At 35.1% G+C, this 26359-nt stretch overlaps 1 protein-coding gene across 1 annotated transcript in view; it reads right to left on the bottom strand.

Annotated features, from left to right (window-relative positions):
- The window catches only part of LOC131954917 (uncharacterized), a 34851-nt gene that overhangs the window by 6457 nt on the left and 2035 nt on the right, over nucleotides 1–26359 (bottom strand). The window contains exons 2-17 of the mRNA XM_059318762.1: nucleotides 22420–22506; nucleotides 19531–19790; nucleotides 18438–18527; nucleotides 17457–17617; nucleotides 13817–13994; nucleotides 12303–12412; nucleotides 11425–11488; nucleotides 11083–11177; nucleotides 10474–10600; nucleotides 9449–9551; nucleotides 8586–8664; nucleotides 7623–7756; nucleotides 6201–6298; nucleotides 4026–4175; nucleotides 3185–3374; nucleotides 1568–1755 (exon numbers count right to left, since the gene is read on the bottom strand). Coding sequence (XP_059174745.1) covers nucleotides 1568–1755; nucleotides 3185–3374; nucleotides 4026–4175; nucleotides 6201–6298; nucleotides 7623–7756; nucleotides 8586–8664; nucleotides 9449–9551; nucleotides 10474–10600; nucleotides 11083–11177; nucleotides 11425–11488; nucleotides 12303–12412; nucleotides 13817–13994; nucleotides 17457–17617; nucleotides 18438–18527; nucleotides 19531–19790; nucleotides 22420–22480 — 2088 coding nt within the window. The 5' untranslated portion in view covers nucleotides 22481–22506. The remainder of the gene's footprint in view (nucleotides 1–1567; nucleotides 1756–3184; nucleotides 3375–4025; nucleotides 4176–6200; nucleotides 6299–7622; nucleotides 7757–8585; nucleotides 8665–9448; nucleotides 9552–10473; nucleotides 10601–11082; nucleotides 11178–11424; nucleotides 11489–12302; nucleotides 12413–13816; nucleotides 13995–17456; nucleotides 17618–18437; nucleotides 18528–19530; nucleotides 19791–22419; nucleotides 22507–26359) is intronic.

Here is a 26359-nt window from a genome sequence, read left to right as displayed (position 1 = left end):
GGATTGAAGTTGCGAGTTGCATTGCTTTTTCTAATGTTAGATCTGACTCGAGCAGCAACTTTCTTTGAATATCAGGGCTGTTTACACCTGTCACAAACTTTTCACATAGTTTGTCAGACAGCGTATCGCCGAATTCACAAAATTCACTTAAATGACGTAAAGCAGCAACATATTCTGATATTGACTCGTTTGGTTGACGAGTCCTACTGTCAAATCTAGCTCGACATAGAAACTTTGATGGGGTAGGCGCATGGTGGTCTGTTAGCAATTTGCTCAGCTCGTTAAAGCTCTTGGTAGTTAGACTAGCTGGTGCGCATAAGTCCTTTAGTAGCCTAAATTGTTGAGGCCCTATGACTGTTAACAAAACAGCTCTCTTTTTGGCTTCCATCGTCACGTCGTTTGCTTCAAGGTAAAAGCTTAACCTATCTAGGTAATCTTGAATGATTTCATCATTCGAATCAAATTCTTTTATTTGGCCATACCGCGCCATTATTCTAGAAATACTTAGCTAATAAGCTCTAGCAAACCTCTTTTTTGCGTAAGTAGGTGCTCTTTCTAGTGGATCATTTATCCTCGTCGCCAGATATAATAGATTGACGATAGAAGCATGTGGTTGTATATAAAACGTTTATTGGGTCTAACTACATGTTGATAATCAGGAGAGGAAGGAAGTGGCGAGAGACAACTATTTATATCATGTAAGGGACATCACTCAAGATAACAATATAAATATAGTACTAATACAGAAGAGTGAGTTCCCTTGACCTCACAATTATCTCAATCTATTACACAAAGTATATCAGAATAGGTCTTGGGTGCAGCTAATGAGGAACAACCAGTCTTTCTGGACAGGTGTAGCTGGTTTTTTAAAAATCCAAATTTTAATTTTAAAAATTCACTTTTACATTTATTAACATGAAAAATTGACTGGAAATGGAAAATGTTTATATTTGGAGCTTATCGCTAATTAAATTTTGAATATTGCAGCATATATAGATATATAATTCGTTTTTTTTAGCTAAAAGATTATAATATTTCTCCATCTTAAAAATATAATTTTAAATTTAATAGTTTCAACTTAAAAATAAAAAAACATCAAAATAATACGTTTATTACATTGTCATGATAAATTACTATCTAAATTATCAAATTTATCTTAATTTCTCACAGGCTGACAATGCATGTATACACAAAAAATTAACATATAACTAGCATAGACGAAGTAGAGCTTATCTGAATCTTTGACCTTGTCAATGAAGTGATTATGTGGTCAGGTATATGTTTAGACTTCTTTACTTAACCAGGCTTTGGTGAGGTACCCATTGGTGAACATTGAAACAATTATCATTTATAACTCATTAATTAAACAAAAATAAAAGCTTTAAAATTATTTGCTTTTAATTGTACTGTTAATAAGCAATTAAAACAATATTTCTCTCTAGTAAAACTATTCGTCTCTCACTTAACTTTTTTTTATGCATCAGGTTATGTCAGTTCTCCTAAACATTTTTCTTTGTGGCTTTGTGTTATCGAATAAGAAAAAACCAACAAAGAAAACACAACTTACTGTGGCATATTGAAAGTGGCAGAAGAAGTCCTTGAACTTGCTGAAATGTTTGCCATCAAGGCTCACTGTGAGGCAACTTGATGCCTGGGTGTCACAGGTCGCCCAAGACAGGCCAAACACTTCAGGTTGAGTGTCAGGACCATACTGACATCTCTCACCTGAGTAGCCGTCACTGCACTCACAGACAGCTGGACATAGAAGGTTAAAGTTCAATATGCAGGTAGACAAATAAGGTCAAAGTTCAATATGCAGACAGCTGGACAAATAAATTCAAAGTTAAATACACAGACAACTAGATAAATAAGGTCAAAGTTCAATACACAGACAGCTAGACAAATAAGCTCAAAGTTTAATGCACAGAGATCTAGACACAGCACAGTAGTTTGCATGAATTACTTTACACATTGACCACAATCATTAGTCAGACTTTCTTTAGACACATTTACCATTTGGACCACAATCTTTAGTCAGACTTACTTTTGACACATTGACCATTTGGGCCACAATCTTTAGTTAGACTTACTTTTGACACATTGACCACAATCTTTAGTCAGACTTACTTTTGACACATTGACCATAAGGACCACAATCTTTAGTCAGACTTACTTTTGACACATTGACCACAATCTTTAGTCAGACTTACTTTTGACACATTTACCATTTGGACCACAATCTTTAGTCAGACTTACTTTTGACACATTGACCATTTGGGCCACAATCTTTAGTCAGACTTACTTTTGACACATTGACCACAATCTTTAGTCAGATTTACTTTTGACACATTGACCATTAGGGCCACAATCTTTAGTCAGACTTACTTTTGACACATTGACCACAATCTTTAGTCAGATTTACTTTTGACACATTGACCGTTTGGACAGCAATCTTTAGTCAGACTTACTTTTAACACATTGACCATTTGGGCCACAATTTTTAGTCAGACTTACTTTTGACACATTGAATATTAGGACCACAATCTTTAGTTAGACTTACTTTTGACACATTGAAGTTAATCTTTAGTCAGACTTACTTTTGACACATTAACCATTTGGACCACAATCTTTAGTCAGACTTACTTTTGACACATTTACCATTTGGACCACAATCTTTAGTCAGACTTACTTTTGACACATTTACCATTCGGACCACAACCTTTAGTCAGACTTACTTTTGACACATTGACCGTTTGGACATCAATCTTTAGTCAGACTTACTTTTGACACATTGACCACAATCTTTAGTCAGACTTACTTTTGACACATTGACCATAAGGACCACAATTTTTAGTTAGACTTACTTTTGACACATTGACCATTTGAACCACAATCTTTAGTTAGACTTACTTTTGACACATTTACCATTTGGACCACAATCTTTAGTCAGACTTACTTTTGACACACTGACCATTTGGACCACAATCTTTAGTCAAACTTACTTTTGACACACTGACCATTGGACAGCAATCTTTAGTCAGACTTACTTTTGACACACTGACCATTGGACCACAATCTTTAGTCAGACTTACTTTTGACACACTGACCATTTGGACAGCAATCTTTAGTCAGACTTACTTTTGACACATTGACCATTTGAACCACAATCTTTAGTTAGACTTACTTTTGACACATTGACCATTAGGGCCACAATCTTCAGCACACAGCTGAGTGACCAAAGCCTTGGGTAGGTCAGGCTGACCTGGTGTCTCACTCGCCCCAGTCCAGACGGACGGGTTCCGAACAGCATGCATCAGACACTCATCTCCTAAGTCACGTAGGTGTGACACTGCCCACTCTTTTTGGCCTGTGATCTAAAATATGCGCAATTGTTCAGTCAAAATTATTCCAAAAGAAAAGCAGGCTAAAAGCAGAGTCAACAATTTAAACGGTGTATAATAATTGAATCGGGAGAAATCACTTCCAGCATTACAAATAAGAACAAAGTAGAATAAAATTTACAATCTCATTTAGACCACATACATTGGGTGATGAAATAACATGTTGAAGTATACAAAGTCAGCTAAGTAAAGATCACACAATCTCTTTACATGTCAAGTTTAATAGATCAACTGTACCCTACCTCATACTTCCTGTATCCCATGATATCTACCCTCAATGATTATGATAGGCCTACAACAACTCAGAATTGTACTATTTATTTGAATTTTATAATTTTTAAGCCACTTGTATTAAATGCTTTTTAGTAAAATGAATGGATTAAACACTGATAATAATAATAATAATTTTTTTTTATTGAATGTGCCGTACTGAGATAATGAAAATAAAAGCAAACGTTGATTGAAAGTGATATGAACTGTGATAATGAAAATAAAATAGATTTTTTATTGAAGGTGATGAACTGTGTTAATGAAAATAAAATAATTTTTTTATTGAAGGTGATGAACAGTGATAATGAAAATAAAAAAAAAACAACATATTCCTTGAACCAAAACAAAACTCACCATCGTATCATTCACACAGTCCTCTATGCTCTGTTTAACCTGGGTACTAGTGATCTGATCCCCACATACTTTCATTATGTCACTCTTCTCCAGTGTATCCCGGCACAATGTTTCAGCCTCGTCTCGACTGATTGATACAGCTTCTGTGCTCTGTGAGAAATGGCAATACCGTTAGCCTTTTTTGAAATGGTTAACATCCACATTCACTTGTGACCTCGGCATATGAAGAGATAGTGTGGTCAGCACTATGCCCAGCCGCCTTTACTTTCCCTAACGTGAGTTAGGTACCCATCAGAGTTGAGTGGACTCAGGGACGTTCAACTGACTTGAACCCCGATTCGAACTCGAGACTTACGGGTTAGCAGTCCAGCTCTCTACAGCTAGACCACTCCGTCCCATCAAGTGAACTCTACTCTACTTGGCCCATAGACCGTCAGGTTTGAAAGGGAAACTTTACTCTTAACATCCACATTCAGTAAGTTACCTCGGTTGTTTAAATCTGAAAACATTACTGAATAAAACTGTATTATTATGCTGATCATAAGAGCAAGCTGAAAAAATATATAGGATGGAAAATACAATTTTTTATTGACAGTAACACAAGGAATTGCTTTATGGTTCGGAGATCTGGAGGGTTACTAAAACAAATATAGACAGGATGCGGTCATTCTCAAACTGATGTTTACGACATCCTAAAAATAAGATGGCCAGACAAAATGTCGAATAACAACCTGTGGCCTAACACCAAATAACAGCCAATAGACAAGGATATTAAAGCCTGAAAATGGGGATGGATAGGGCATACCCTGAGAAGGGGAGAGAACAACATTGCCAAGAAAGAATCCCAAGGGAAAGATGAAAGTAGGCTGGCCAAGAAAATCCTTGCGGTCAGTAGAAGAAGAGTCTAGGGCTGCTAGGCTTAAGAGGATGCATATAAAGAGAGTCCAGTGAAGAGGTGTGTTTGCAGCCATTTGCTCTTCAGGGTCCGCAAATGGATAAGTAAGTTGAGAGGACACAAGGAATACAACTAGCAATCATATAATTAAAAAGAGCAGATTATAACTAAAGATGTCACTGAAACAAGTGAACTCTACTTCACCTGCCCCATCAATCATAAGATTTGAAAGGGTACTTGCCAGATAGTTGTACCTTTCAGTTTTAATACCTTGTGTCCAGGTATGAACTAAAACCTTCTTCCAAAAGAACACGTCTAAAAATATAATAATATACTTTACTGAAATCTTTTCAATTGCTTAACCCTTAGCTAAAAATATGTATGTATGATGGATAAACTTAAGTGATTGCTTGGGCATAGATAACTCTAAATAAACCTATATATATTGCAATGATAAAAAATTGTTTGCATTGAATATGAAATGTGTTAATATTTACACTCAAAATTTAAATAAATCAAGGGAGGCAATATGTATTTATGTTTCCAAAAATTCCACATTTGCAAAATAAAAGTAATGATCATTGTTTGTAGATGTTAATAAACATTATTATTACAATCCTTATATGATATTTAGTCTAGTTTTTATGTTTCATGAAGATTTTAATAATCTTTTTGCTTTAGTTTCAGTAAGAAAACAGGAAATATTTTGAATCCCATTTTATACAGATAAGTGAAATCTCATTAATTTAATATTAACTGTTGAAAGTTGACCCACGAAGTATTAATCTTATGTTGGTTATTTGTGAGCTAATGTTTGAACTAAATACCACCCATGTTCTTGAAATTAAAGCTGTCTTTTAAGTAAAGAAGCCGTAAAAGCTTCTTATTCTTACAGAACCATGATAGAAAAGTTGTATTGATCCCTAATCATAAGTCTCTTCCTAGTTACATTCTCTTATGCACTCACAGTTTAGAAAGTAAGGAGACCAAGATAAAACACCCTGATATACATATCAATACATTTGTTGGGCTTTTAAATGGAAAGTAAAAAGTTTGGAAATCACAGGATAAAACGAATCTATAATAATAAATGAAACTCTTTTTTACATGTGCTTCATTAATCCTTTTAAATATAAAATTATTAGGGTATCCATTGGCATTGGTACAAATGCTTACTTGTCACTTTTCAACCAGTGAACACATTGATGAAGAATATATGAAAGTATATGACTTTGGGGGGGAGGTGGGTTTACATAAGGGAGGTAATTCAAATCACTTACACCAGCACCTTGATTGATTTCCCTTTTTCTCCGAGGTGCCTTGGTGTTGGCCTTTGGTGTCCTAGCGTTTTTAATAAACAGTTGTGTGGCATCGTTGGCTGAAAGTAAATTAAGCAAGTAATTAAATTAATGATATAAATAATTATGGTTTACTGGGCTGATCTAAAGAATTAATCTGTTTAACTAAAAGACCTAGTTATAAACACCTAGTTATAAACATACACACACTAATAAATCTACAAACACTGCCACCAGAGGCGTATCCAGGTTTTCGTGGTAGGGGGAGCGAAAAGAGCAAAAAAGGCGCCGAATTTTTAACACGTTCTATATACGTGTATTATATATATATATATATATATATATATATATATATAGGCCTATATATATATAGGCCTATATATATATATATATATATATATATATATATATATATATATAATTACTAGCTGTATGTCATTACTTCGCTATGGTGTAAAATAGCACTCTGAAGAAATAAGAAAAAACACACAATGTATCAATCTAAACAAAAATATATATATATACACACACTACAACCAAAAACAATGAATAATTTCCCAGGAATTATTATGTAAGAATTTTTTTTTACTAGAATTACAAAACAGATTGTGTTACGTTCCCTCTTGCCAAGTGGTACTACCGTAGAGGTTTTTTAAATATTGCAATGCAACGTAATGGTTATTTTTAGAATGGCAAACTGATGAGCTGTTGATACGTGTTGTAAACGTAGACACTACTAGACTAGAACAATAATGCTTAATTGCTGCATGAAAAGAAATCTTGTGATTTACATAGATGTGCCGACCAAAAATATTTTTTTAACAAATATCATTGTTTAAAACTTTGAGTTTTAAAAGTTTCCAAAAAAAGGCGCCACTTTACTGAAAATGGCCAGAGGGGGAGCGGCCGCTCCCCCTGCTCCCCCCCCCCCTGCGTACGCTACTGACTGCCACCCATATCAATAAAAGTACATGGACTGATAAATATAAACCTACATGTGCTTTTTTAGCTACATGTTCTAGTAAGCCTACAAGTGATGATAAACCTACATTTTTTTTATAAACCTACATTTTTTTATAAACCTACATGTGCTGATAAACCTACATAAACCTACAAGTGCTGATAAACCTACATAAATCTACATGTGCTGATAAACCTACATAAACCTACATGTGCTGATGAGACTATGTGTGGATAAACCTACATTTTTTAATAAACCTACATGCGCTGATAAACCTACATAAAACTTCAAGTTCTGATAAACCTACATAAACCTACATGTGCTGATGAGACTATGTGTGGATAAACCTACATTTTTAATAAACCTACATGCACTGATAAACCTACATAAACCTACAAGTGCTGATAAACCTACATAAACCTACAAGTTCTGACGAGACTTACGGTCAGGATCTGTACAGCTGTACACATCAAGGCCAGAACTGACCACAGGTTTAGCACCTTGGATACAGCTGCAGTAGGTTGGTGTCGTTGAGGTTTGCTCAGGGAGAACACCATTAAATATTGTGGTTGTTGATCTGTTGGTGAATTTAAAAACACCATTAAATATTGTGTTTGTTGATCTGTTGATGAATTAAAAAACACCATTAAATATTGTGTTTGTTGATCTGTTGATGAATTTAAAAACACCATTAAATATTGTGTTTGTTGATCTGTTGATGAATTAAAAAACACCATTAAATATTGTGTTTGTTGATCTGTTGATGAATTTAAAAACACCATTAAATATTGTGTTTGTTGATCTGTTGGTGAATTAAAAAACACCATTAAATATTGTATTTGTTGATCTGTTGGTGAATTAAAAAACACCATTAAATATTGTGGTTGTTGACCTGTTGGTGAATTTAAAAACACCATTAAATATTGTGGTTGTTGATCTGTTGGTGAATTTAAAAACACCATTAAATATTGTGTTTGTTGATCTGTTGGTGAATTTAAAAACACCATTAAATATTGTGTTTGTTGATCTGTTGGTGAATTTAGAAACACCATTAAATATTGTGACAAAAAATGTTTGATATGCAAATGAATTTGACAAGTAATCTTTTATTATCTATCTTTTTCAAATTATGAATAAATAAATTAGTTTTCATCTGACCAAAAGTAAAAGGGTAGGTTGTTTTTTTTTGAGTTGTACTAATGTTTTTTGTGTATATATATTAATTTGCACACACATTTTAGTGTAAATATATTTTAGAATGCTCACATGAGTTAATATGTACAAAAGTTTTAATTTTACGTTTGAAAATATCCAAAATATAAATTCTTTTTATTAGCCTATTATATATTAAATCATAATTTATAATTATTAGGCTAAATGTAAAATGAAAATTATTGTTGAGATACCTCCATTTGTTGTTGAACTGGTCTGTATTAAGACCTGTAAAATCATCTTGACTGATCCCATTAAAGTCTCCACATAACCCTGAAAACATGTTAAAAAAACATAAGCCAATCATGAGCTGAACTTTCATAATAATGTCTTCAACCCTTTCCTTACTATCTCTCTCTCTCTGATAAAAATATAACCAAGTCAAGCAAAGCTCTTTTGCTAGGATATCTTAACAGGATGTAGAAATCTGCAGTTCTCACATCCATATGGCAAGCTTTTTGATGAGTTTAGATTCACGAGTTTAGTTTAACTGTATTCCTCAGAGCCTTGCCTTACATAGTTTGGACATGGAAGCCAGGTATGTTTGCATGACCTACAGTCTTAACCTCTGTGTTACAAGCCAACAGCATTCAGGGTTCAAGTGCTTGACCAAGCTAGCAATAATATCTCTTACTATCTTAGTAACTATGGATATGTATCTTTTTTTTAATATACATTTTTAGAATTTAAAAACTCTTTTATTGATTAATTAAGAAACTTCTGCATCAAAACTCAAACAAAATATCATAGGAAATGGAATATTAAAACATAAAAGATAAAAATATGTGTGGACAAATGTTAAGAAAATGATGTACAAAAATTATTATTAAAGCATTTTAAAATTCATTACATATTTTGTAAAAAATACTTTAAATAGATTTTTATCATCTGTTAGTTACATAAAATAGACTAAATGAGAGATTTTTATCTTTTGTTAGATACATAAAGTAGGCTAAATAAGAGATTTTCATCTTCTGTTAGATACATAAAATAGGCTAAATGAGAGATTTTTACCTTCTGTTAGACACATAATGCAGGCTCAATGAGAAATGTTTACCTTCTGTATTCCCAAAGTCTGCTGTTGATGCAGTGATGATGATGTTCATGAAGGAATAGTAGCTTGGGGTCAAGGTCACAATTGTCCCAGTGGGGAGATGTACCTGAAGCAGTGATAGAGTGAGACTACCTATGTTGGGGTGAGACTATGTTGGGGCGAGACTATGTTGGGGCGAGACTATGTTGGGGTGAGACTATGTTGGGGCGAGACTATGTTGGGGTGAGACTATGTTGGGGCGAGACTATGTTGGGGCGAGACTATGTTGGGGTGAGACTATGTTGGGGCGAGACTATGTTGGGGTGAGACTATGTTGGGGTGAGACTATATTGGGGTGAGACTATGTTGGGGTGAGACTATATTGTGGTGAGACTTATGTTGGGGTGAGACTATGTTGTGGTGAGACTATGTTGTGGTGAGACTATGTTGTGGTGAGACTATGTTGGGGTGAGACTATATTGGGGTGAGACTATATTGGGGTGAGACTATATTGGGGTGAGACTGTTGGGGTGAGACTGTTGGGGTGAGACTATATTGGGGTGAGACTGTTGGGGTGAGACTATGTTGGGGTGAGACTATATTGGGGTGAGACTGTTGGGGTGAGACTGTTGGGGTGAGACTATATTGGGGTGAGACCATGTTGGAGTGAGACTATGTTGGGGTGAGACTATATTGGGGTGAGACTGTTGGGGTGAGACTATATTGGGGTGAGACCATGTTGGAGTGAGACTATGTTGGGGTGAGACTATATTGGGGTGAGACTGTTGGGGTGAGACTATATTGGGGTGAGACTATGTTGGAGTGAGACTATGTTGGGGTGAGACTATATTGGGGTGAGACTGTTGGGGTGAGACTATGTTGGAGTGAGACTATGTTGGGGTGAGACTATATTGGAGTGAGACTATGTTGGGGTGAGACTAATTTGTGGTTAATTCATGTTGGAGTGAGACTTGAGGTTAAAATATTTTGGGGTTATAATTTCTACAGCAAATATAACTTTAAGCAAAGATGTTTGAATTCAAATGTACCTCAAATTTTTGCCCTTCTCCAATTTGCTTGATCCTGGTTCCCCTAGTTAACTCCCCATTGGTAAATACCTTGACACTGAGAGCGACTGTGTTTGTGGCGCCCTTATTTTGTGGGGCATCACAAGAACTGTAGATACAGATTAACATTTTTTTATTGTTAATATCAGGCCTAAAAAAAGTTAGCTTCAGAATTAGTGGTTGGATTATACATCAGTTGCTACGGCTGTCTTTCATCTTCTAACATATTTTTCATCACAGGCATGCAAACCCCTCTCTCCGCCCCCCCTCCCCCACACTTACTTCTCATACACATCAATAATATTCAAAGTAATGGTTACATTTTAAATTAAATAAAACAAAATCTATATACCTTGCAAACATTAACTCACTCAAAAACAACATCCTATTTATCTCCCTTAAAATTAACTCCCTTGAAAATAAAGACATGTCATTTACCTCCCCTAAAATTAACTCCCTTGAAAATAAAGACGTCATTTACCTCCCCTAAAATTAACTCCCTTGAAAATAAAGACATGTCATTTACCTCCCCTAAAATTAACTCCCTTGAAAATAATGACACGTCATTTACCTCCCCAAAAATTAACTCACTTGAAAGTAATGACGTCATCCCCTGTTTGGATAGCTGCTGCACAGTTACATGTAGGTATAGGGCGCGGTCCACAAGGTGCATACCTGGCTACCACCTGCATAGAAAAGTCAACCTGCTTGAACTCTCTCTAAACTATACACTTAAAAGTTACAAAATAATGCAGATTTACGTTCAGAATAAAACTAGTTTTAAATTATCCAGATGAATATGACTGCTTTTTAACATCAATAAAATGGAAATATTTTTTAAATGCTTTTAGATCAGAGGTTCTTATCCTATATGTAATTTGAAACAATAAAAAAGTAACATGTACTTTTTAAGTATTGCAACAAAAGATTTACCTGATAGGGAAGGGTCTTGTGCTTGTACAGAACAAACTCCCCTGTAAGATGGTTGTCATAGTTACTGTAACAAAATAACATGATATAATTAGGCTGTACGTAACAAGCAATATTAACTAGACATTTCCTTTTTCTAATGATGTTGTTTTTATGATGTCATGAATTTTTTCCCGAGAAGTATTCATATACAGCCTAAGCTTAAGTCTATCTAAGGAAATAAAGTGAAAAAATGAATTTAAAAAAAAAAAATAATATATTTCAACATGTCCTGGTTTTTAATTAATATTTCCTCTCTAAGCTTAAAAAATCCCCAATGAAATAAACTAAAAGATTACATAACTCTAACCTGTCTTTAGTTTTTAGAAGTTTTAATTTACTGCTCAAGCTAAAGAAAACCTAAGAAAACCTGAGCTGACTTTTTTAAGAAATGACAGAGGTGTTGAAATTTAAAAACAACCTCTACCACAATAATCTTCCCATTTTGAAGAAAAGAAAATTACAGTCACACTTTAAATGTTTTGAATTTCAATCACATCAAAGACAAAACAATAAAAATGAGTTTATACCTTGATCTATATGATTTTAAACAATGTGAACAGAAAATTTGAACCACTCTTATTCTTAAATAAAGATTTTTTCATGAAGAAATTCACCATGTTTTTTTAAAAACTTTTATTACATTGTTTATGTCGTTTTTGAATTTGTCTTCATTATTGACTATAAAATAACTTTTAAAAAAATCAGAATTATTTTAAAATCATTCTATTTTTTATATAATTAGGTCAAACACAATTAATTTGAATAATTTATTCTAAAGTTGATCTAATTAGTAAAGAATAAAAAATGTGTGGCCTAAAAAAAGTAAAATTCCAACCTACAAATTGTCAAAAGTTCGAATGTGTGGGTCGTTGACAGAGTGACAGATGCCTGTTTTATCCTGATCAACAACTTTAATTTCCACGTTCGGACACTTCTCTTCTACGACTTCCTGAGGACATAAAAAATGTCTATTCTGATACAATACAGTTTATATAAGGGAAAATATTAATAATTTTATATTTTAAAAGTTAGCAATACACGGCCCATGGGTATAGAGTTTTTTAAAGTATCTTGCTTTTATAAATGTCAGGAGAGCATTTACAAATGTAAGCAGACTGTCTTTAGTTTTAATAAGTTCCCCTAGCCTTAATACTACACTAAGCTTGACTTGATCTTTAGCCTAGCCTTGACCATCATTTTTAACTCTTGCATTCTTAATGTAATAATTCTTCAAGAGATGCCTGGAAGAAACTCTGAATGTAATACCCCCATACCGCTTAGCCTGTTCAGCATATGAAATGGAACAGTGGAACCATATTTTTAATTCTTCAATATTGGAAGTAGTCTTATGGCATCAGGTCACTAAAAGCTATGTACTTAAATATACTAGAATATACACTCAAAAAATTAAAGATGTCATTCTCATTGACCAGTAGTGCCCCTACTAACCAGAACCTTGACCATAACATTAGCTACACCTTTACTTACCAGCTAACTAGTAATGCCACTACTCACCAAACTAACATTATCAATTCTACTAAGCACCAAACTAACATTATCAATTCTACTAAGCACCAAACTAACATTATCAATGCTACTACTCACCAAACTAACATTATCAATTCTACTAAGCACCAAACTAACATTATCAATGCTACTACTCACCAAACTAACATTATCAATGCCACTACTCACCAAACTAACATTATCAATGCCACTACACACCAAACTAACATCATCAATGCTACTACTCACCAAACTAACATTATCAATGCCACTACTCATCAAACTAACATTATCAATGCCACTACTCACCAAACTAACATCATCAATGCCACTACTCACCAAACTAACATTATCAATACCACTACTCACATAACTAACATCATCAATGCCATAATAACCAAAGGAACATCATCAAAGCAACCACTCACCAAACTAACATCATCAATGCCACTACTCACCAAACTAACAATACCAATGCCACTATTCACCAAACTAACATCATCAATGCCACAACTCACCAAACTAACATTATCAATGCCACTACTCACCAAACTAACATTATCAATACCACTACTCACATAACTAACATCATCAATGCCATAATAACCAAAGGAACATCATCAAAGCAACCACTCACCAAACTAACATTATCAATGCCACTACTCACCAAACTAACATCATCAATGCCACAACTCACCAAACCAACATCATCAATGCCACTACTCATCAAACTAACATCATCAATGCCACAACTCACCAAACCAACATCATCAATGCCACTACTCATCAAACTAACATCATCAATGCCACAACTCACCAAACTAACATCATCTATGCCACTACTCACCAGACCCTTGAATCTAACAGTTATTGCCAATGACACCACTCTCTCCCCATCAATAATTCTGTCAATGGATGCCTTGATTGGAATAGTGACTCCATTCTTCCAGTTGTTCTTTGTGATCTGAACCCCACAGCTTTTGGATTCTAAGACAACTTGGGGGATGACCTCAGTCTTTGAGCACCTGCAGAGTTAAGAGGAAGAAACATAATTGAAGACTCCATACAATGAGTTGACATACAGGAACTGGCATTAGAAATTATATCTAGATTTTAGAAATTATATCTAGAAATCTAGATCTAGATTTAAATTTATGATGATTAGTGACAAGGTTACCACTTAAATTCATCAAATTGTTTTTACTTTTTCTAAGTGTAAAATTACTACTTATTTATTACGCCTAACGGTCCTAACTAATATTCAAATTAATACTTTAAAAAAAAAGGCCTATGGATAGCATTAGCATCAGCTGGTTTCAACTCATTGTTTAGATCTAGTTATTATTTTAACATGATCTTAAAATAAACTACACATCGACTTTGTTAAAAAAATTTGATACGAGTTTCTTGTTTGTTAATAGATCTAGATCCAGATCAATCTAGAATTCTAGGCCTAGGCCTAGAATCTAGATCGACTAGGCCTATATAATAAAATAGCATATTATCATTTTGGCAATACGACTATTTTTAAAAATTTGGCTTCAACTCATGATCAACATGCTTGTAGTCATTACGCAAGTAGATCTAAATCTAGATATCTAGATCTAGATTCTAATGGTGGTTGAATGATGGTCGATTCTAGATCTAGAAATCTAGATTTAGAGGGTGTGGGGAGATTGCGAGACGCGAAAAGCGAAATGGCGATGCGGGAAAATGCGAGAAGGGCGCGAAAATGGTCGGTCACGTGACTTTTTTGTCTCGCATTTTACCACAAGCCGATACTTACGCTGGGTGGTGTTGAAATGCGAAGATTTCTGCGAAAAATTTACCGCACCCGATTTTCAGTGGACTTAGAATACCACCTTCTTCGAAACCGACGGAAATACCGCCGACGATAGATCAACTTCTGTCTTTTGTGTGGAACGCCGAGGCCGCCTGATTTACCGTCTTTGAAGATCGCCGTGCCCGGATCCGCTGCCGCAGCAAACATATTTTCTATTGTTGCTTAGAAATTTTGTATTATAGCCGCCGCCTACGATTTTTTTCTAGCTTTTTTACCATATAAATCTAAGCACAAGGAAATGCCTACATCATTTGGATACAACTATTCTGGAGGTAAGAACTACTTACTGTGTGTTTTCTCTTCCAATGTTCCTTTACACTAATTTATATTACATTTTATATCACGGTTGTGACTTTTCCGAATTTTCCCATAAATGTTATATTATTATTTATTTATTAATTGTATATATATATATATATATATATATATATATATATATATATATATATATATATATATAATTTATTATTTATTATTTCCATAAATAAGTCAGAAAAAATAACATCAAATTAAGTATGAGATTACTGCCCTATGTGAAGGTGAGGACCTAATTAACCCTCCCTTATGTGTTGCTTATTCCTAATCTTTTATGAACTCTCAATGCCCCCAGTTTTTTTTCTCTTACTTACTGTTTGGGGAAAAAATAAAGTGACGTCACCGATATTATCAGTTGCTCGTGCTATATCGTAAGCTATGGGCCTACTTCAAATATTTTTAAAACCAAGTTGAACTTATCTGAATTTTTAGGTTTTGGTGGTGGTGTTATTTGGGGTCTTCCATAAATGACGTCACACTCGTAGGGGGGGTCTGTAATTTTATGACGATGTGTGATGAGGGGGAGGAGGGGGGGGTAGATATGAAGTCACACTATAAAAATGCAATGTTAGAAAAAGAATTTTAGACGTTTTTTCGCGTTTTAGAAAACTGTTTTAATACATTGTAATAGGAATTGATTAAAATACTCTATTTTGACCGAAATTAGACAAGATTTTGGGAAAATATCGATGTTTAAAAAAAAAAGAAGCAGTTTTAGTTACTGCACCCTTAGGGAAGGACTGTTTGCCTGTTTGCTCCACTGTTGCCGAAAGGGCACAATTCGTGATTGACAATGAACTGATCAGTTTAAATACTAAACTTAGCGTATTCACCATTCAAGGGTCAACAGACCCCAGGGTGGTCACCCTTTTTCCAAGGGAAACATACTCCTGTCCGGCCGTTGGTAACTGCTATCACATCGTGGCGGCCAGACAGGCAGTTGGATTATTAACAGTTAGCAACAAGAAATCAATAAATCTAACACAACTAAGAAAAGCTGTAAGGAAGCGACAGGATAAAACTTCAGGGCGTAAACGTCCACGCCCCGCTGACGTTGATCCGGCTGGTGACAACAATGAGCAAGACATTGCCAAAATTACAGAAATGATAAAAAATACAAATTATAAAAAACAGAAAACAGATGTTGTGCGTGCGGATGATGATGATGAGAACATGGTTGCCTGTGTTGTGTGTGGGATGAACGAGGAGGTCAACTATTCTATGTCAACTATATTACACTTTTTGCAAGTACAAAAATCCATAAATAGATGTTGCAAAATATCTCTCCTGCTGACAAGATTATACCAATTCACAATGACACAGCTCACGTTTGTATAAACATTAGCGGGCTAGATTTTTAAATTAATGCCGACTGAGACGGGATTTTCATCTCGCTAACAAGAGCGGGCGATGACAGTAGCACAGCAACGATGTTAGGATTTTTAAATAGATAAGATCTAGATCTATCTTTCTTCTTAGTATCTAGATAAAAAATAACAACATACAACACTCGTGTTAAAGGGTATGGCTAAATGCTTGTTTATTTTAAAACAAAAAAAAATAATTTAAATAAATAAAGATGGAAAAAAAAACAAACTTTTTCGCAAAAAGTGTCTCGCTATTTACCCTTAATTCCGCAGGTATGTCTCGCATTACATTCTCGCATTTTCCCGCCTCGCCATTTCGCTTTTCGCGTCTCGCAATTTCCCCACACCCAGATTTAGATCTAGATTCTAGATCTAGATTCTAGATCTAGTTGTTTGTATAATGACAGTTTTTGGGGGCGCCAATTTGTGGTAATACTAAATTTTAAAACTCTAAATTCAATAAGAAATAACAATTAGGCTAATGTATTTTACGTCAACTGTTAACATTTAAATGAAATCTGATATGCCCTAATGAACGTTAATTAAACTTAGTAGATCTAGACTAGTAGTAGCATAAATATTTATTAACATCTCAGTTTAATAGTAAGATAATTGTTCAAAAATGCAACTTTAAATAAGTTGATGACCAGTTAACAGTTAACAGTAATAATAATCTAGATCTAGATTCTATTGATAAAGTAAAATTGGTAATTATGATGATGATATTATGTCGCGGGGACGTTATTATGTAAATATATAGACAGAAGAGGTAGCTTTCATTTAGATCTAGATCTATGACTTTTTTTTTGGAAAATTATAACGAAAATAAATCAACGCTTCTTACAAGTACAAGTGCTCGAAGCTTCCATAATCAAATAACGACAACTGATGCTTAATTAACGACAACGAATACTATTTGGTTACATCCCTTTACAAGACAAACAGTTGAATAAAATACTAACTTGAGGTCATTATCGTTTGGGACAATCTCTGTCACAACCTCGACCTCACACTGATTCTTGTCTGTACCAATACAGTACATGGAGGGGGGAGCTGACAGCTTGACCACTAGGTTCTCAGGGCCCAGACCTTCTACCACGGTTAACTGGGTTTGTGCTGGACACTGGAAAATAAACAATGAATTAATTAAATTAAAGAAAAATTGAACATGCAGTTTTTACTTAAGACGAGTAGCCTACTTATTTAATAAACTATTTTTGGTCTATTCGAAATTAAATAGGCCTATATAGCAATAGCATACAGTGAATTTTATATCTACCCAGTATCAGCGTCTTATTGGGAATAAAACGTCAAGCATCACTTAAGGCCTGATTATCTCTGATCCATCCTTATCTTAAACTTAAGTCAATAACTTCCCGACCTACCCACCCCCTAACAACATTTGTCTCATACATTCAAATAATCCTAACATAAACTAACACGTCCAGTTTTACTTTTTAAATTGTATCCTTAGAAAATACAACACAAAATAGTCTCAATCACACCCCAAAGTCCATATGCGTAAAATCGTACCGTCACAGATACGTAGCAATGGTTACCAACAATGTACATCTACCACCACCCCCTTCCGACCCCTTCGTGCCAAGACGAAAACATTAAAGTTATATAGGAAATATACGTTATCATTAAATATCCTTATCAGATTTTCTTCCAGGCATCTCTCCGTTCCCCCTCGAACGCAATGGAATGTATATAGAAAATACATACTTTTAAATTGTCCGCCTCCCCCCTCCCCCCCCCCAAAAAAAAACAAACTCCATCGCCCCCCCCCCCCCCCCGGAGAAAAAAGTCTGGAAGAAACACTGATTCTTATAAATACCACCCCCCCCCCCCCTCGTAGCAAAATGTCCACTGGACACTTAACTAAAACTATAATTTTTCATAAACCGAATAAATCAACAAAATAATATCAGTGTTCTCACGATTATGTTAGGTGTCACTGTGTTGCTTTCCACTTTTTCACACCACTCTGCCCCCAGTTTGTCGAACTTGAGCTGAGCTGTACAAGAAATCTGAAACAGATCGATATTTTATTACAGCTAATGATACGTTGATCTCCATGTTAAAGGGGTAGTACACCAGTGATATAATAATTCACAAAATATTTTTATTAGAGAAAAATAAAACATGAATAGAAGTTAAATATCTATATTCATATATTATTTGACCAAAGTGAAAATGTTATCAGCTTAAGCCAATAAAAAAAGGAGACATTAATGACTTTTACATACCATTGCATATATAATAGAACGCAATACCCATTTATTTATTTTTTACTTTAAAACAAAAGTTTGAGTTTATGTTTTAAAAAATAAAGTACCACGCGATTAGTTATAAAATACTCGTTGTTTCTTGAATCTTTGACCAAAATTTGACTTATGTCATTGGAGAGGTTTTTTTTTCTTTTTGTATGTATTAGTAAAAGATCCGACACTACAGAATAGCTCGTTCAAAAGTACCCTTTGGACTTGGGGTAGCTGCGGTTCACCTGTTTCATCGACCTCGACATATGAAGGGGTAGTGTTGTCAGCATTATGTCCAGCCGCATTTACTTTCCCTAACGCGAGTCAGGTACCCATTAGAGCTGGGTGGACTCAAGTTCTATTCCCAGCCATCTTTTCTTTCATTTAACGTGAACCAGGTACCCGTTAGAGCTGAGTGGACTCTGGGGCGTCTTAAATATTCAACACGGGATACAAACTCTCTGGCTTGTATTCTTGCGCTCTACCTTCTGACCACGACATCCCACTCCACCTAAAGTAGGTTTTGTCATTGTAAAAAAATAAATACATTAATCCTAACTAGTGACTAGTCATTGAAAGGCATTGAGCCGGATTTTTCCGGCTATTTGATCCAATTCCACTTTAGGTAGGTTTCGTCATTGTAATAAATAAAGACATTAAACTGCCTGATGACTATTCATCGAAATGCATTGAGCCGGATTTTGCCGGCTATTTGATCCAATTCCACCTTGGTAGGTTTTGTCATAGTAAAAAATAAATACATTAAACCTACCTTTTTATTTAACAAGCTGGTGACTATTTCATTGAAAGGCAGAGAGCCGGATTTTTCCGGCGACTTAATCTCCTTATGCCAGATGTCTGTGCTGCCCTCGACGTGCCAGCTGAAGAGAATGACGGCATTGTCCACCGGGTGTTCGGACAACGAACACGGCAGAAGGCCATTGCCGGCCCTGTCGACTGCTATCTCGAGAGTGACAGTCTCGGGCTGGGGTGGGCAGTCGCCGGCAACTGTGTTTCTTTTACGCAAACTTCCTGCTCAAATAAACAAAAGAATAGTTAGCAAACTGCCTGCTCAAAGATACAAGGGAATTTTAAGGTAACTGCCTGCTCAAAGATACAAGGGAATTTTAAGGTAACTACCTGCTCAAATAAACAAAAGAATAGTTAGCAAACTGCCTGCTCAAAGATACAAGGGAATTTTAAGGTAACTGCCTGCTCAAAGATACAAGGGAATTTTAAGGTAACTACCTGCTCAAATAAACAAAAGAATAGTTAGCAAACTGCCTGCTCAAAGATACAAAGGAATAGTTAGCAAACTATCTGCTCAAAGACACAAGGGAATAGTTAGTAAACTACCTGATCAAAGACACAAGGGAATAGTAAACTACCTGATCAAAGACACAAGGGAATAGTTAGCAAACTAACTGCTCAAAGATACAAAGAAATAGTTAGCAAACTACCTGCTCAAAGTAACAATGGCATGTTAAGAAAACTACTCAAGTAAACAAGGGAATGGTAAGGAAATCACTCAAGTAAACAAGGGAATGGTAAGGAAACCACTCAAGTAAACAAGGGAATGGTAAGGAAATCACTCAAGTAAACAAGGGAATGGTAAGGAAACCACTCCAGTAAACAATGTCTCATATGCGCTAATCTTTCGGCTAACAATTCGATATGATAAACGCTATTCTCCATATCACAGTCTCATATATTATGATATCACCTTGACAGCCCCTTGTGATATTCTTTATGTAACAGTCCCATATGTGGTATTCGCTAATTTAAGAGTGCTCTGGTTTTACTTGACGTGGGGCTTTTTGAGGCTTATATTGTACATCGTGTGGTAGTTTATTGTGTTCTACACATGTGTCAGATAATGTGTGCTACACACATCTCAGCTAATTGTGTGCTACACGTGTGTCAGCTAATTGTGTTCTACACATGTTTCAGATTATGTGTGCTACTCTACACATGTGTATGGTAATTGTGTGTTACATATGTGTCAGTTTACTGAGTATTACACATGTGTCAGCTAATGTGTCCTACACATGTGTCAGGTAATGTGTGCTACACATGTGTCAGTTTACTATGTACTACACACATGTCAGTTTTCTGTGTACTACACTTGAGTCAGATAATGTGTGCTAGACATGTTCCACTATACACCAGGACGGAACACAGATATAAAACAGTGATAAGAGAGATTACTCCGTGCGCAATTCAATATCCCTGGGAATAATAGAATAATGGTGGTAAACATCATAAAAATGTGATAATAAAAATGTAACACTATTTTTAAAACCACATGTCTGATTTGAATTACGCAGCGGCATAATTCGCACTTGAAATGAAAATATAAATTCTACATGCATAGTACAGTGGTATTTTAAATTTAATACTTTATTATGAAACATAAGTAACATAAGTAATTTGATTAGTTATACATGTAGCATTTTCCCGAAGAACCAAAATGTCTTATTTATTACATTAAAAAATATTGTATTATTGACAATAAGCAAGACGGTAGCCTACAATTTTTTTTCCATTGAAAGGTCAGCTGTCTGACAACTCTGATTCAGCCAAAGGGTCATGACCTGCATACAGTGCCGGCGCCAGGTTATTTAGCGCCCTAGGCAAAACTTATTAAAAGCGCCCCCCCCCCCCCCCCCGCAATTTTTTTCGTGCCCCCGTATTATCATATTAGGCGACCGCCTAGTTCGCCTTATAGGTAGCTGGCCCTGTCTGCATAACTTAATCACGAGCGTTCGATCGTGTCTCAGACAGAACACATCATGGCTGCAGTTCTCTGTCTATAGCTATGGGGGATTTACGTCTGATATACATATATGTCAGCTAGATGTATACGTCTGTCAACTGTGAACGCCGCCAATGGCGTAGGCAGCATATTATATATATATATATATATATATATATATATATATATATATATATATATATATATATATATATATATATATATATATATATATATATATATATATATATATATATATATATATATATATATATAATATATATATATATATATATATATATATATATATATATATATATATATATATGTGTGTGTGTGTGTGTGTAATTTAATAAACAATTTTAAGATCGTAAAAATTATCTTTTTATTGAAATGAAGCTTCAATAATTTATTTTCGCTAATTTAGACAACTTTCGGTGTGGGGGGTCCATGGAGGGGGGGGGGGGTGGGGGGAATGGAGGTTAACTGCCCCCAACACCCAGTTGCTACACCACTGACGTTTGCTTCATATGAGTATGTGCTAACTTACGTCAATCAGCTGCGATAATCTGCTAGCTTGTGAAGCCGTCGTTATGATTAAACTTAAAGTAAATCTCTTATTGTTTATTAAAGTACACATCTGCCTGCATTGCACAGGTAAAATGTAATTAGATAACATTGCTGGGAAGAAAGCAATAGACAGCAACGTAAATGTAGGTCACCTATCAACAGCATGTACATTCGTTTCATCACAGTGTAGTTTTTTAATAAAAATTTTTATTTACCGTGCTTTGTTTTTTCAAAGCAGAGCTCACAATAAATTACTTTTCTGACAAAACACAACGCAGAAATAATGGTTCTTTCTTCTTATTCTTGCATTTTAAATATAAAATATGAAATACTAACCTTCAGCATACGTGAAGCATAGTATGCTTACAGTGATTGTAAGGAGAAGATGAGTTATCATGGCGGTTAGTGTTAGACGGTCGTGTGCTGAAATCGATTGAAAAACATAACATCAGGAACTTTAAGGTAATAAGTGTGACTCATCAACGTGAAGCTATGAATTGGAAGGAGAGGGGTTTAATATTCTGTTTAATGAGAAAAATGTATGAAACAGACACACACACGGCCACACACATATACAAAAATACACATATGTACAGGGACACACACACACACATACATATACACATGGACACACAAGTACAAATATACACACTGACACACACGTTCACACGGACACACACAAACACACGGGGACACAGACATACACACGGACAGACACACAAACTCACGGACTCAAACATAAACACAAACACACGGACACACATATACACACGGACACATACACAAACCCACGGACTCAAACATGAACAGAAACACACGGACACACATATACATGCGGACACACAAACACACGGACACACACAAACACACACATACACACGGACACACACACACACACACATATACACATAAGCGTCTCACTGCGCCTTAAGTGTGAGTAAAAGGCGGCTATATCGAATAATTAGACGCTGGAAGCGTATAATGACTTTCAGAGTGTGTGTGGGGGGGGGGGGGGGCGGGGAAGATGTTGAAGAATTAATTATTAACATACACATTGGCAAAAGAGGACCTAGCAGGGTGGTGGGTCTAAACATCCATACCACTAACCTGACCCGCCTCGAGTTATATATATATTTTATAAATTATTAGCCAAACGTAGTATTTCATATAAAATATCAAACTTAAAATATGCAACCAATAAATTATTTTTGATAGGCCAACGGTTCCAGTAAAATTTTGTTTACTAGTTTTGTTGGATACTGTGTGTGGAGGGGGGGGGGGGGTTCTGTGCAACACTACGAACTGCCAATGGGTATGCCATTTATGATACAGGCTAACATGCAGGCTTAATTTATTGCCCCTTTGTTGAGACAATCCAGTTGGTTATTCCATGAGGTGTCTTTCCCCTCCTCCCACTTCTACACTCCCACCCCCATTGGCGGTATTAAAGCCGCAACACAGGGGAGTGTACTGTGTACCTTCTTCTAAATCTTATAACAGCCACAACGTATTTAAAAAAAAATAGTATTTTGGATCGCAACAAAAACAGACTTATTCTTAATGACGGTGTTTGTCTCTAGGCTGACTTCTAACCTAGTCAATGATGAACGAGCGAATGGGGAGGTCTCCCCCTCTCAGTGTCCCTCAAAGTTTTGAAACTCGTGTCCCCCACATTACCTAGGCAGCTGGTACTTTGGTAGCTGAGAGGGTCAGACTTTGAGAACCGCTGGTGTTTTTTTTTTATGGGGGGGGGTAGGGGGGTGGTTGTTGCTGTTGTAAACAATAGCAAGCATTGACAGAGGTAAGATCCTGTAAAGTTTAGATTTATGGCCTTTAAGGCGAGGGGGTGTTGGGAGGATAGGTCATCAACCCTTTTCTGACTGAAGGTTTATTTTATCAGTTTAAAAAAAATTAAAAATAATTTTAGCTTTCTGACGCTAAAGCACATTCCATGATCAAAATTGCAGAGGAATAAAAAAAAGAATTATGAATTTTTTCTTAGAAGAGCTAATTTAAAATGTGTGTGGTATCAATAAGGAAGAGTATAGAGTAAGGTGGGTAGGGCTGAGGGAGCGATAGACTCCAGTAATTTGTTCTGTGAACTATCACTATTCATAGTGCAAGTTTAATTTAACCTAATGCTACTTCCATGTAGGGTTACACAAAAAAAAAAAAAAAAAAAAAAAAAAAAAAAAAATAACTATTAACATATTGCTACTCATCTCCCATAAACACATCCCGTCAAATTTTAACTGTTACGGGCATAGTTTTTAAAAAAAATATTTTGTATTTACGAAATTTTAAAAAATAATTAATTAGTATTTAAAAACATTTGTCTTTATAGGATTATCGAGGGATTATTTTTACATGTCATATAGACATATTCGGTGACTAACTTAAGTTGGCAAACTTGAATTAGAATAGGCTTCAACTTTAAGAATAAAATAAAAAATTTTGAAAAAAAAAACGTACTTTTATTGTCAGAAGTCGGGATCAGGGGAAGGTAAGGCGGGCTAAAAGTTACAAGGGCAAGCTGACACAAGTGCCCTACAGCCATAACTAGATCGTTAAATTTAAACGTGAAAATACAGGTGCGAGTCTTACTTTAGTTATAGTGGTAAAATAAAGCTACGGGCACGTTTTGCTTTTCACTTACATGCAGGGGCGTAGCGAGGGGGGGGGGGGGGGGGGCGGCAGAGGCGTATCCAGGTTTTCGTTGTAGGGGGAGCGAAAAGAGCAAAATAGACGCCGAATTTCTACTACGTTCTATATACGTGTATTTTATATATATATATATATATATATATATATATATATATATATATATATATATATATATATATATATATATATATATATACACTACAACCAAAAACAATGAACGTAACACAATCTGTTTTGTAATTCTTTTAAAAAAAAATTCTTACATAATAATTCCTGGGAAATTATTTAAGACAAGTGAAATAGGGGAAATAATCACTCTCTTAATATAAATATGTATATATCTACACATTTAATTACAAATGTCAAAACAAATAAATAATTACTTTAGAATATAATGAAATTGTTTAACACTATTCGTGTTTACAAAATGTTTTTGTCAACAATCAGAATTTAATATATCTTCATCATAAATGCTAAAGTATTACAGCATAATGAAAGTTTTTAAAATCAGGGTTGGTACAAAACCACGCTTTTCGATATAATTATAAAACATTCGGAATAACAGTATTAACAGCCTACATCTAACTAAATATCGGTCTTTTAGTTCAGATCATATATTTTAATCAACTACTGCATCTTTGTGTTCTTTAAAGATCATTTTTTAACATAGTGATAGGTATGGGTTAGATCACTGTATTGATCACACACCTTTTTACTGGTAATTGCAAAACAATATTCACAGTTTTACGTTTAAAAAGCTAATTTTCTGGCGGCATGGTACTTTGGTACATCATTACGCGTTTTTCTACATGTACTTAACAAATCAGTTCGGGGTGGGTTGGGGGAGGGGGGTGGGGGGTGGGTTCAACTTCATTCACCACTGTCCGTTCACTTTAGGTCAATTATCCAACCCAGTGTATACCTAGGTGTAACATTAATGTCGCTCTACACAATGGTGGTGGTGAGGTGTATGTGTGTGGGGTGGGGGAAGATAACCAACTCAGAGTAAACATAGCGTCAGTTTTTAGATGACTATTCTAAACATACATATATATTACACAAATATATATTACACAAATATATATTACAGAAATAGATTTAAATAAGTAGCAGTGGTATTATGACAATATTTCTTTTTACAGAGGGGTCCATGGGGGAGGGGGGTTGTAACTGTTTCATATAATTTGTAATCGTAATCACTATCGCTCAAACAGTAAGAATACTACTACTTCATCGTGATGAAGTTGTTGACCTTGTCAAAATGTCCCCACCACTACGCAGTTTGCTCATAAGTAAATTTAAATAGAGGTGCCACATCAGTTGTATTTGTTTCTGTATTGTAATTTTTAAAAAATTAATCACACGATTCAAACTGTATATATAAAGTAATTATGTGTGAAGTTTTATGTATAACATTTTCTAATTCAATTATTCGTAAGCAAATATATTATCCAGTTGCCTTAAACTTAACATCCCTCTTGCCAAGTAGTACTACCGTAGAGGTTTTTTAAACATTGCAATGCATCGTAATGGTTATTTTTAGAATGGCAAACTGATGCAGCTGTTAATACGTGTTGTAAACGTAGACACTACTAGACTAGTACAATAATGC

The sequence above is a fragment of the Physella acuta genome, unplaced genomic scaffold (genome assembly GCF_028476545.2).
Source record: "Physella acuta isolate Inbredline_101_S28 unplaced genomic scaffold, ASM2847654v3 ptg001040l, whole genome shotgun sequence".
NCBI classification, from domain to species: Eukaryota; Metazoa; Mollusca; class Gastropoda; family Physidae; genus Physella; species Physella acuta.
This window is presented reverse-complemented; position numbering and strand designations above follow the sequence as displayed.